General features: G+C 40.2%; 1 protein-coding gene across 1 annotated transcript in view; it reads left to right on the top strand.

Annotated features, from left to right (window-relative positions):
• phkb (phosphorylase kinase, beta) overlaps positions 1-13,135 on the top strand; it is a 104,286-nt gene extending 91,151 nt beyond the window's left edge. Inside the window, exons 20-30 of the mRNA XM_087180247.1 lie at positions 646-704; positions 1,020-1,182; positions 2,201-2,282; positions 2,557-2,614; positions 5,707-5,797; positions 6,885-7,090; positions 7,679-7,813; positions 8,165-8,294; positions 10,254-10,361; positions 10,696-10,836; positions 11,249-13,135. Of these exons, the coding sequence (XP_087036373.1) occupies positions 646-704; positions 1,020-1,182; positions 2,201-2,282; positions 2,557-2,614; positions 5,707-5,797; positions 6,885-7,090; positions 7,679-7,813; positions 8,165-8,294; positions 10,254-10,361; positions 10,696-10,836; positions 11,249-11,386 (1,311 nt within the window). The 3' untranslated portion in view covers positions 11,387-13,135. The remainder of the gene's footprint in view (positions 1-645; positions 705-1,019; positions 1,183-2,200; positions 2,283-2,556; positions 2,615-5,706; positions 5,798-6,884; positions 7,091-7,678; positions 7,814-8,164; positions 8,295-10,253; positions 10,362-10,695; positions 10,837-11,248) is intronic.
• The last annotated feature ends 757 nt before the right edge of the window (positions 13,136-13,892 follow it).

Below are 13,892 nucleotides of genomic sequence, written 5' to 3'. Positions count from 1 at the left end.
GACAGATTTTCCAGCCTCAGCTTCTCTCCCAGAGTGTTTGTGGTGTTCAGCAGAGACTTACTCATATGATTTTTTTTTTTTTTTTTTTTGCTTTAAACGTCTTCTTTCCATTTGCCTGTTTGCTATTCACTTCACAACTAACACCTACAGCTTTGAAACACTCCCCCTCTTCATCATCTCATTGTTATGGGGAGCAGGATTGCTGCTCTCCTATACGCCTCTTAGTTTTGTTTTTGGAGTTGACTTCAGTTGGACTGGTTAATATCACATTTAGACCACAGGAGCAAGTCATATTGAACTGTGCTCTTTATTCCTACACAGCTGTGCTTTTAAAATACGCAAACTTTTATCATCACATTACTGTGTTAGACACTCACTTGCTACTGCAGCCATGCACATTTGGATCATTCGAAACGGTGAACTTAGTTCACACTTTACTACTGTGTGTGTTAATTTGTTATGATGTGCATTATTCAGACCTCCCTTTGCTGATTTATACAACACTGTCTCCTCACCTCATCTGGTTTTGTGCCTTTAGAGTATGATTTCCTCATACGTTTCTTTACACTGTTGCATCTCTTGTATATTGCAGCCTTACTGACAGAATAAATCATTAAATGTTTCTTTTTCTCATCAACCTTTTAGACCCTGATATCTGGAGCAGTGGTGGAGCAGTTGGACTTCCTGCGTGTTAATGAGGCAGAGTAAGAATTTTCTCTAGTCTTTAGGCTTGATTTGTCAGAGGTCAGTGTTTTTGTCCCTGTCATAATTGCTAAACTGCAGTACAACTGACATGGATACTTGATTTGACATTTTTTCCGGATCAATAAATCAGTTTAGCGCAACATAACAAAATGTCAAAGCAACAATGCCGGCATTATTTTGTTTGTTGCTTCAAATGTGAAATGTTGCAAGTGGGAATATCAAGCAGTAAAAAAAGAAAAAAATGCATATTGCATCAACTTTCTACATACAACTAGCACACACAGTGTAACGTGCCTTTGTGTGTGTGTGCATAGGATCTCAGAGTTTAAGAGCTTTGAGGAGCTGGAGATGCCCAAACACTCCAAGGTGAAGAGACAGACAAGCACGCCCAACGCCTCAGACCTGGAGCAGCAGCCAGAGATCAGTGAGGAGGAGTGGCTGCACAAGCCCACCCAAGAGATCATCCAGAAGTTCCACGTGAGTTGAGAGTAAAGGGCCCACAAATACATACTGAGATTAAAAACTGCCATCTAATTCGAAAACGTGATCTAGTTAGAGGAGCAAAAAGAAATTATAAGTAAATACATAAAAGAGTGCGAACATAAAAAGCTGAACTATAGTATTATTTGGACTACTGCCTGGTTATATTAATCAAATGGTAAGATTTCTCCATTGTAAACTGTGGCTAAAATAACCATAACCATCCAATAACCTCCATAATACTCAAAATTGATTCTTAATAATCAACACCAAGGAACAAATCCATTTCCAGCTACTCCACCTGTCTCCTGCCATCTGTGAAAGGTTTGCTTCATTATTTGTGTGAGAGAAAAACTCACCGTTCCCTCCTGTTGATTCATTGACATAACACACTCTCATCAAGGCTCACTTGTCCACCTGTCTCCTGTTCCATTATAGCAACTTATTAATTTGTTCAAACATTTCTCCTCATGCCCAGGTTTTGCCTGTGCATAATAACCAACAAACTCTCTTCACCCTGGCTCTGTATCTGAATATTTTAAACTTTCAAGGGCTCATCTACGTTCAAAGAATTGAAACCTCAGCCTACAAATTAACTGCAGCTGTGATTTGTTCTCTATGAGAAATTCAAGAGTCTGCATAAAAGTCTGAAAGCCACATCTACATCATTCATGAATGAACGTTGCTTTTTATGTACATTATGTCTCACTCTCTTCACCGTTTTGCTTTTGTCATGTAGATCTAATTTATTTAAGCACATTAGCGGCCATATAGAAGCCGACCATAATAATCAAATACGTTTAAAAGTTATCTTAACCAAATAATTGAGGCCAACCTTGCCCTGACATGACTAAGAATGCTTTCTTTTCTTTTCCGTATTTTACACACATCGAGGTAGCTGTCAAATTGAAATGAGGCAACACTATAAAAACCTGTTTGCTTTTATGCATAACGATGTGTTGTATGCATGACTAAGCTCATGTTTGTGTGTGTCTGTGTGTGTATCACTGTCCAGGACTCCAACTGCTTGGCCAGTCAGGCTCAGCTTGCAGGAATCCTTCTTCGGAGAGAAGGACCAGACTTTCTTGCCAAAGATGGTAAGCACACAGTCACACAGAGTGAGTGAGCACCTGAGTGTGTTGAAACTGACCAGGAGATTTCCTCATTACAATACAAAGGAAATGTGATCATGTCAGAAGCGTTAGTAGCTTTGCTACTATTAACTATTCACTATCTCTCCACTTAATTTGTTTTGTTGCAGTCACCAGTCCTTCAGTTACAGGTCTTTAGGATACAATCATGCCATTTGTTTGTATATGTCTCAATGATGTTTCTAAATGGGTAAACACAAAAACATGTTTGTGATTCCAGAGAACCTGATGGAGGAACTGGAGAGAATCTACAGACAAGCAGGCAGCAGGAAGCTTTGGTCTGATATTCTCACACACACACACACACACACACACACACACAAATACAGTGCATACAGTTACTTCATTTGTTGCGCTTTCATTATGATTATTCAAGATCTGTTTGTGTGCAGATATAAAGAGGATTATCAGAAGTGTCCAGATCTAAAAAACTCTTGAGATGTGTTCAGGGACAGTCACACATCTTGTATTTTGTTATGTTGACCAGTTATCTCATTATTAGTCATTAGTTATTGACTTAGTGTGAATTAAAAGGAGCTTTGGAGCTCATCCTAGAAAACTGCATGAGATGTTAAAATGTTGCTTCATATTTTCTTTTGGGGTCCCCTCAACCAAATGTTTTGTTTCCATATCTGTTCTTTCCCTCATTTGTCGTCCTCACATAATCCTCTCTCTTTCAAATAACTGTTATTTAATGTGGCGGAACTGCAGGCTGGCAGTGCGCCAATCTGCTACCATTATCAAGAGGTTCGCCAGCTCCATAGCTCCTCACATCACCACAATTCTGGTGCATGGGAAACAGGTAATGTTCAGGTGGAGATAGACTGAAGACACTGCATGTTTTCGCCCAGTTAGCTGGCTAGCTAGCTAGATATCTACCTTGAGAGCTGTGTGAGGTTCAGCCGATCCCATTTTGAATTTCCTCATAACCAGGGTGTCGACAAAGAAAGTCAGAAATTTTTTTTGTTCCAAATTCAATGTTTGGATTTGTGACTCAAATATTTCAAAAAGTCATTATTTCTGGTCTGCTATTAGCTCATGTAAAGGAGTAGCTAAATTAAAGTTGATACTTATATGAAGTGTGTGTCCTACATTTCCTGGAAGGACGAAGAATAAAAATAATTTGAATCAATAACTGTGTAAAATACATTTATTGAATAAAAAGATACCAGATCAGTCAATGCTGACTGTACTCTAATTTACACTAATATGCTAACACGCTAATTTTTAAATGAATCTCAGGCTAGTCCCACATTTTGCTTTTAAATAGATGTTAAAAAATGTAATTTAACTTCTCACAGTGATATTTAACTGACCAGTAGACACCCTGGTAAAAGGTGGTGTAATGCAGTAGAAGGCTAGTATCTTGCTAAAATTTTAACCAAGCTAATGCTATTTGTGGTTATACCACCAAGTTTAGCATAAGAAGATGGCTACCTCTCACACTGTCATGAGTTTGACCAAGCTAGTAGGCACCTTGACTCAGATGTGTACAGGAGCTTGTCATCAGTGTTTGCTTTCTCTCTTCATTAACTATCGCAGACGCTGGAGCTTCATTTCTGCTGTTTCGTTCTTCTGCAGCGTCACCCACCGCTCTGAGGCTGGCTGTATACTTCAAATGAAATAGTATTTGGTTGTTAGATATGATGCTGTAAACGCATTTACACTCACTGTCACTCCAGGTCTGTCTCATCCGTGCTTAGATGGCAGAGCTTGGTAGTTGCTTTGGGAGTAGACACTGCTCATGAATCCATCATGACAAAAGTAGAAAGTAGTATCAGAACAAGTGTAACTGCATAGAAGTACACTGACACAGTGTAAGTTTACACATTTAGATTATGGTTTCTACACTGTCATCTTTTCGATCTTAAAGCTGTTATAAAAGTTGGGACCTAGACTCTAGTTTTGTTTGCATTTCCTCATCTTGAATATTCAGCTTTCTGATAGCAAGAACAGATGTGAATCTATGAATAATGTTAAATGAAATGTTTGGCCGCTCCAGTCAAACAAAAAATCTTTCTCTTTTTGATCTTTGATCGCAAAGTTGCCAAATTTGCATTTTGTTTGTGGTATATTGCCGGCCTGACTCACTGTCATTGGTTGTCCCCTGTTTAGTGGTCAGTGTTTTGTGTCCATTGGTATGATTTCAATTTGTGTCAAGTTGACTGACATGACAGCTTTTATTGTATGTTGTTTTATTGATTTAAAGGATTTTTACATAGAGAAATTTGATTATGCCGTATTAGAGGGGAAAAAAAGCCTTGAGGCTAATTTTCAACTTGCTGGGAAATAGCATCAATACTCAGTTCAATTTACTTTCTCATTTACCCAACATGGGCCAGGAAGTGAAGCTTGAAATAGGTTTCCCAACAAAGCATCGGTGGATTGACACCACATCATGCCTTCCAAACATTAAAGCTTTGTTGTCTTTTTATTCATTGTGCTCAAGATGTGCCTTTGTATTTCCACAGGTTTAAGCACTGAATACCTTCTCTCTCTCTCACTCTCACACACACACACACACACACACACACACACACACACACACACACACACACACACACACAAAACACAAGTTGGTTTGTTGAGTAGTCCTCAGCATATAATACGAGGAGGTTGTTTTTCAGCTCATTATATTCATGACCCCCGTTAGTGAAATTACTTCATTCCTTCACTGCTTCTGTGACTCCATGTGTGTGTCTATAGCAACCCCGGCTGTGAGCTACTATGTGAAGATAACCATAGTTAATGTGCGCTGCTTTTTCCTCATAGGATTCCTGCAGACAAGAGGAGGTAGTTTGAAGGCGGCAGTGACTCTTGTGAATGATGAATTCTGAAATTAGTGAACATTAAAATATTTTGTGGAAAGCCAACATCTTTTTATTTCAGGTTTCAGATACAAATTAGTTAATTAAGAATAATAAAAATAAATACATATTTAATCTAAAAATTGATGTATTGGCTTTGGTTTTGTAAAGTAATCATTTATGGATTTTGTTTTCATTTTCATTCTGATGTTTGGATTCTTTGTTAATTGAATTTCTAAAATGAGATAAGAGACGCAACTAGCAGCCCTTTTTTGCCCTTCTTTTATCATGTTAATGAGCCTTTTAGATATTTTTTAATATTGTTTAATCAAATATTTGAGGAATGGCAATGATCTTTAATTGAAAGTATATTTTATTCCAATGTTGACATTTACAGCACATGTACCTCATATAATACATGCTCTATTGAAGCTGCAGTAAAGTAGTGGAGTTGGCTCCTCTGCCTTTTATTACAAATGAACCAAAAAAGATGTTAAAGTCGTAGCTGCTGGTTGTTATCTGTGACAATGTCAAGACTGTTCTTGTGTCTTTTCGCCCACTAGGTCTGTTGTCCGCCTTGCTGCCAGTCTCTTAACTAAGCTAGTGGACAGCCTTGCCCCCAGTATTACTAGTGTTTTAGTACATGGCAAGCAGGTAAGTGGACACAGAGTCAGCAGGGACTGGATAGTAACTATCCCTTCTGTAAAATAATTATGGGTCATATTTAGGAAAACGGCATGTCCAGACCATGATTTTAATGTTCACTGATTATTAAAATGAAATTATATATGATTATTTGCTCCTCATGCTGTCATCCTATGGCGAGCTGCATGCTTATGTTCCCCATCACAGCTCACCCCCATTGTGTGTGTGTGTATGTGTGTGTGTGTGTTTCCCTGAGCTGTAGTTATAGTGAGGCTGCGAGCATGACCTGCATGACCACTAGAATCCCAATATGCACCGTGTCCATGTGTCTAGACACACTCCATGAGCCGATTGATATACCGTGACCCGAGACTTTGTCTGATGCCACTCCCTCATCCAACTTATCACTGGATGAGTTTCAGTGCATCATTTCCTGTCAAGTGTTATTCAGAGATTAGCCTCCTCTCAAGAGTGTCAGTTATCTCGCCTCATTTTTACCCTTCTGAACAGTTTTAGGCATTTCATTATGCCGAAGTAGCTCAAGGTGTGAATCTGCATATAGATTGCCTACCGGAGGGAATGCTCCCCTCGACATGATTGGAAAAGCTGATTTAAAATTTGAGACGACTGTCTCCCTCTGCTTACAATAACAGCTCAGTTGGAAGAAATAAGAGGCACCACCCCATTTCAGTCAATTCTGATTCAAGTTTGATGCTGGATTTCATCAGCTGAAGGCAAGGATAAAAGTGTGTCCTCTCATCAGGAAGATTGCTGAGGTGTAATTTTCATGAGATGGCTTTCAGAAGGAACAAAATACAAAAGAGTAATCTTGGGATCAGTCATTTTTTCCTACTCACTTTTATGTGACTCCGGGAGAGGAGGCCAATTTCAGAGTTCTGGAACAAAGATACTTGTAGAGATTGTACCTTGGAGGAAGTGTGCACATGCAAGTCTGCACATGTACACGTGTCTGTGCACCTGCACTGCACAAACAGAACAATTGTGATGTGCTGCTTTTGACTTTCTAACTGTATCTGGGTTTGGTGTGTGCTCTTTTTCCCCTGTGTGTGCATGTCCGTGTGCCTGTAACTACCAGGTGACCCTCGGCCTTTTCGGGCATGAGGAGGAGGTGATCTCCAACCCGCTGTCGCCAGGGGTGATCCAGGGAATCATCTACAACAAGTGCTCCCCTCAGGGTGGGGAGCGGGAGGCTGTCCTTCAGCAGGAGCTGGTCATCCACATCGGATGGATTATCTCCAACAACCCAGAGCTGTTCAGCGGCATGATCAAGATCAGAATCGGGTAGGACAGTCAGGCCGCAGTGGCACGTTTAGTCAAGCAAGGTGGATGTTCTATTCCCTAGTGTTCATACCACTCAACAAAACATGAAGCAACCAACATATATGAGCATCAACCCAGACTGCAGTTTTCTCTCAGTCTATTTTATTCTGTCACACAATCAAAACATCAGGAACTTGTAGCTGTCAAATAGTGTAGTGTCCATACCAATGACCCCTGAAGTTGTTTTTTACTCTAAATGAACGGCATTGCAGCTGCAGACTGACACTTTTTACAATTTGATTGGATCTCTTCAGACATGGGTCTGAGAACATTGTTAGGAAAATCAAAACACAAGGCTGGAAGAAGTGTTATTGTGAGGTTATGTACATTGTTGCATTTAAACTATGAACTATTCATTTCTAAACAAAAAAATTCAGTTCCATCAGCCACGTCGGACAAATATCTGTACCGTTTTTCAGCTAAATAATCCTAACACTGTGAAGCAGTGCTGGAAACAAGGGACACATGGAAGCATTTTGAACATATTAATCCTTGTGACCACCTTAAAGTCACAGTTAAATGAGCGAGTGTGTCACTGTGGATCTCCAGATGGATCGTCCAGGCCATGAAACATGAGCTGAAGATCCGGGCAGGAGACATGCCCCCCCAGGATATCTACCAGCTCTCCCCCAGCGACATCAAGCAGCTCCTGCTGGACGTCCTGCAGCCGCAGCACACCGGCAGGTACTCTTCAAACACACATTCACTCTACCAATCCGTGCTCTCTCATCCCTTTCATCTCACAAACCTGTCTTTGAAGACAATATGTCTTTATCTTAATGCTTTTACTTGATGTATAATCTTTTTTGTTTTAATTGTTTTATCTTCGGCGCTGTGTTGTCTACATCCATATCTTATTATCTGCAGCTGCCGCAACCCAATTTCCCCACGGGAATTATTAAAGTTGTATCTTATCTCATCTAATCTAACACACATTGACTCATAGACAATTTCCTCTAGCACGCTGGCTATCAACATTGTATTTCCCCTGTTTCTAAGAACTGGTTCAACAGTTTCACCCTGGTTTCGCCTCAGGTCTTGGCTGAACCGGCGTCAGATCGATGGCTCTCTGAACAGGACCTCTCTTGGATTTTATGATCGTGTGTGGCAGATCCTGGAGAGGACGCCCAACGGTATCATGGTGGCTGGGACGCACCTCCCACAGGTACCTGCCTCCCCTGACACTGCAGCAGGATAAATTCTTTGACCAACACTGGTTAAAGGTGATACCGTGTGGTACTCTACAAACAGTTACAGCTATATAAACCTGTGTGACAGTGACATGGGTCTTGCAGACACGGATCTCCATGTTTTTTTGTGTCTTTTAAAGACTAAGACTGAGTGTTGCTCCCATTTATGAGTTGGTTTCAAGTACTTGTGACAGTGTATTCCCAAATACTTTTTCCAGCAAATGTGGAACGAATGCACAAAAATCTGGTCACAGTTGCAGAATGAACTTGATGCGCTGATGAATTTTGATTTTACCTCATCAATTTAAATGTGTCTCCAGTGAACATGAAAATGTATGCTTGTCTTGGAGTAGGATACGTTGGTTCTTTGATTGTGGGGGGGTTTAAATTGGCAAAGTTTTTCATTTGATTATTTTTTTATCATCATAATTATTTATGATCGGATTCAATGCTCAGTGATGTCATTCATGTTCTTTCTTTCTGATGATATCAGTCTTGTTCACCGGAGACATTTTACATATCATTGGAAAAATCCCAGGTGTAAATACTAAAATGAATGATGGCTGAATTCCATTGAGTTGCACTTTGAAGGTTCTCGTAATGTGCATGTTGGCTGATGGTCACACTGTCATGGCTTACTGGATCTGTGTCTTGGATCACTCATTCACTACTCACTATTTAACAGACACTCAGTTCCAGACACGTATAAATCCCACTTTGTTAATGTTATTAGTAACACGTGTGCTTTTACTACAATTGGCTGGTTGTTCATTGCTACATCCTTTTGTCCATAGGTTTAGATGGAATGATATTTATTAATAGAATAGTTCTGCATCCTCAGAAACATTAAGGTGAAGAAAGGTAGATGATGTGAGCAGAATTTGTTAAAGACAGTTTAGATTTGGTTCATGTACATATTATGATTTAATTAGCTACTTCCCAGAAAACCAGTTCAGATTACACTCACTGAGCACTTTAATAGGACCACAGTAATACTGGGTAAGACCTCGGTTCTTTGCAGCATAGATTCCAGAAAATGTTGGAAACCTTTGAGATCCTGCTCCATGTTGACATGACTGCATCACATCATTTCTGCAGATTTGTCAGCTGCACACTGATGCTGCCAATCCGCTGTTCTACTGCATCACAAAAGTGACAGGGAGGCCACTGGAGTTCACAGAACTCACTGTCATGTTTATGAAACCAGTTTGAGACGACTTTTGCTTTGTGACATGGAGCATTATCCTGCTGAAAGTAGCAAGCTCTGACGTTCAAATGATGATTGATTGGCATTAAGGGGTGCAAAGCGTATCAACAAAATATTTCCCACACCATTACACCGCCACCAGCCTGGGTCGGTGACACAAGGCAGGTCCATAGATTCATGCGATTGATGCCAAATTCTGACCTGACCATCTGCTGCCTCGGCAGAAATCCATATCCTACGTTTTTCCAGACTTCAACTGCTCCGTTTTGAAGAGCCTGTGCCCGCTGCAGCCTCAGATTTCTGTTCTTGGCTGACAAGAGAGGGACCTGACGTTTTCTTCTGCTAGTCCATCCACCTCAAGGTTCAACGTGTAATTCATTCTGAGATGTTTTTCCTGTTCACCACAGTTGTAAAGAGTGCTTATCTGGGTTATTGTATTCTTTCTGTCAGCTCCAACCAGTCTGGTCATTCTCCCCTGACCTCTCTCATCAGCACTGTGTTTCGGTCTGCAGAACTGCTGCTCACTGGATGTTTTTTGTTTTTCACACCATTCTGAGTAAAAACAGACTCCTTGGAGATCGACAGTTTCAGACACACTCAAACCACCCGTCTAAAACCAACTATCATCCCACAGTTAAAGTCACTGAGTCACAGAGGATGTCCACAGTGACCATCAATTACAACAACCAGCAGCTGACATGGCTTTTCTTTTATTGTCTCTCCGTAGCAACCCACACTGTCTGACATGACCATGTATGAGATGAACTTCTCTCTGCTGGTGGAGGAGACGCTGAAGAACATTGTCCTGCCTGAGTACAGACAAATCATAGTCGAGGTAAACAGACCCAATGGCACCAGAGTGCACAGAAGGAACAGAATCAACAGGAAGATAGCTTAAATCAGAATACTGTAGAAGTGTATGGATTTTTGTATGGATTCTAGCAAAGTCACATATGTCTGTTTAAGCACTGCAGTTTGCCTAGAGCCATTCATACAGAGTCAGTCAGTAGCAGATCTGTACAGGTTGTCTGTTTGGTTTAAAGTTAAATTTAAGATTCCTTGTAATTAAAAAAAAACTGGTTTAGACCTTTAAAAATTCTATTGCTGATATTGTTCTTGTTTTGTTTGTAGTTTCTGACAGCTGTGCTATGTCTCTACTGTTTGAGCAGTTGCTGATGGTAGTGTCCATTGTGCTGGAGAGAAACCCAGAGCTGGAGTTTGGCGACAAAGTGGATCTGGACAGTCTGGTGAAGGAAGCCTTCCATGATTTCCAGAGGGATCGCATCTGCTTTGAAGGCAAAGAGAAACAGGTAGGAGGTTTTTCCTCGAAGCTGTCAGGTTAACTGATATTATAACATTTTCTCCTTTGAACGCGACCTGTCTTCCACAAAATTATCTCATCACCTTTCTAAATTGATGTGCTACCAAACTGAACCGAGCTTCCGTTCCGGCTATACACCGATAATTTAGCTAAAGGTTAGTTTAATTAAATGGTGTTTAAAAGGCTAGCACTGCTATTTTCCAATTCAGTAGAGCCTTATTAGATTTGTGAGATTTAATCCTTCCAGGATGTATAGCATCAAATTGTCAAAGAGCGGATTCATACCTGCAGACTCATCATCAATCATTTACTACTAAACAGCACTTTTTAAAATTCTTAAAGACATACAATTTATCTAAGATGATGTTTCCTCATGGGTGCCTCTGTTTTGTTTGTCCCAGGATAATATGGAGGCTTTCTACAACACACCAGCAGTGGGAAAGAGAGGCACCTCCAGCTATCTGACCAAGGCTGTCATGATCCAGTTGCTGCAAGGGGATGTCAAGCCCTGCAAGGACGACCCGTGCTCTGTTAGTTAGATTTACAATGCTGTGACCCCTAATCCCAGCCCTCTGCAGTGTAGTCATCAAATGGCAAGGACCACTGAGTATCCATCAAATGTATTCAGAAGATAAACTCTAACCTCTCCAATCCTCCCTTGGCACTTTACCCACTCCACCACTTTTGCCTCAACAGCAGCAGAGGCTTCAGCTGTCGTACATTAGTACTTCTGTGGTTTGCTCCAGGCATTAAAATTCATCCACCAGTCATGCTTAAAAACAAAATGTTAATCATTGGGGAAAAAACCGTATAACCAGAGTCTAATTTGTTTTATTTATACACATCTTATGAATCCCAGCAGTATTTCTTATTTAAGTAAAGATTTTAATAGCATTATTTTGAATAACTTTGACATAACTAGCTAATATTGATACACTGTTCTCCTACCCTTTATCTGGATGCCATAGATTAGCATGTGTGCACTGTGTTCCTAGGGTTAATATACTGTAGTAATATCTCAGTGGCAGAACCTCACTATACCTCTACACACCTTTTTGTTGTTGAGTTCAGTCTCCTGACTGTGTTGTGTGTTCAAATTGAGGTTTTAATAATGTTATTAATAACCATTTGCCAGTTAGCTAGTTAATCACTGTTATCTTGTCTTTCTCCAATGATAATTTTTTTTCCTAAAAACCATTGCAATAAAAACGAATTGAAGGAGAAACCACGTAGGAGATAATAGTTTTAGGTTAGCATAAAAACTGAAATCGGGAAACGGCTAGTCTGGCTCTGCAAAGATAAAAAGGGATGTTAAGTTAAACGAACTGCAAAAGCATACAGATGAGAGTGGTATCAATCTTCTGATCAGATTTTCTGTAAGAAAGTGAATCAGCATGCTTCCCAAAATGTCAAACTCTTTCTTTCATTTTTAGATGTTGGTGTTGCTTCTAAATCCATTTGAAATGTTCTGTGTTCTGGCTGTCAGGTATTTAGAAATAATGCCGCTATGAACCAGGCTCAGACGTAACTGCTCATACCTCACTAGCAATAACCTACATAGCAATTTAATGTGCGAGAGTGAATCAGTCAGAACCAGGTCATATTGTATTTTGAGAGATGTTGGTGCACTTGGCTCCCAGAGGGGCCTGAAGCATGTGCAGCTTATTACCTGAAACAGACAGTGGTTGATTCTTGCATTATTTCATATGATTTCTAAAAATACCTGTATGGATCTTCATCAAAACACAGTTTGGCCTTGTAAACCTCAGTCAAAGTATCTGCAGGCATTAGAGGGTTTGAGAACCACTGCATTTTTATTTTATTATTTAGAGTTATTATTCTGCTCAAAGTACATACGTGTCAGAGGAAGGTGTTTGTTGTACTGTGTTGAGTTTCTCTGATAGAAACGCTGTGTCCTCTTTGCATGCACAGTCTGCTGCATGACAATAGGTACTGTTTTGCCATAACCATCTTGAAGGTTTCTCTGAATGTTTTAGGTTTACGAGAGGTCTGTTTTGTGCAATAGGGGCTCTGCATGACAGCGCCTGCTGCTTGGGAGCGAGGACCCTGTTTTGTTGAATGTGGGCAACAGAAAAGACTGCTGTATTCTTAGATAGAGATGATGAAAGATTGACTCTGACTTATTTTAAAGCGTGCCTCTCTGAATATCGTCACTGTGATCAATCTTCCCCACCTTGCCGCTGTGTGTGTGTGTGTGTGTGACAAGGAGTATTTTAAACTCAGAACTGTAGGTTCAAAGAATAAAGTTATCATGGAAACTACAGAAATGTGTCACTTTACTTTACTATCAGCTTCAGAAACTGTATTTGTGAATGTGTATGTAAATAAGCGCAGTTTCCATTATGCAGCTACTTCAGGAACACCTTCCCCTCCACCTTTTATTCCACAGTTATGTGACTATTAAATATAGACATATAATTACTTCACATCATGTTCGTCGCCTAAAACTGCAGCAGAAATGGAGCATGACTGCCACAGCCCTGTGGGGTGTGTTTGCCATTTGTATTGGATCCTACCAGTTACACCCACTTATGTTGCCTGAACCCTTTATCAATCTGCATCTCACCACCGAGGCCACGTGTGCTGTCTGCAACGCTGACTAACTGACTGGCAGAGAGAGGTGGGCGAGAGCCAGAGGAGATGATAAATGAGCTCTGCCTCGCACTCAATATATTCAAATCAACCTGCACGCTGGTGAAAGGAGCTCTTGCCTGTCTTGTTGAATAAATCTCTTCTTTACCGAGACGAATCCTAAAGAAATTTTCTTTCTCTCAACATTAAGCAGGGGATCTGAAAAATCCTTTAAGTTGTTTTTACATCTATGTTTTCTTTTACTTTTGTATCATGTTTTCTTGTTATTTTAGAGATTTCCTCTCAAACAGTAAAGATCCTTAAAGGGAAATTCCACTAATTTTACACATAGAAGTCAGTTACTAGTCATGGGCAGTACTGTTTATACTGTGAAAACAGTATAATGTCTGCTGTTGCTCTGAAAGAGGGAACTCTGGGTAAATAACCCTCATT

This window comes from Seriola lalandi, unplaced genomic scaffold (genome assembly GCF_002814215.2).
Source record: "Seriola lalandi dorsalis isolate HSWRI2012SDOR001 ecotype SW California unplaced genomic scaffold, Sedor1 jcf7180002054898, whole genome shotgun sequence".
In the NCBI taxonomy this organism is placed as follows: Eukaryota; Metazoa; Chordata; class Actinopteri; order Carangiformes; family Carangidae; genus Seriola; species Seriola lalandi.
This window is presented reverse-complemented; position numbering and strand designations above follow the sequence as displayed.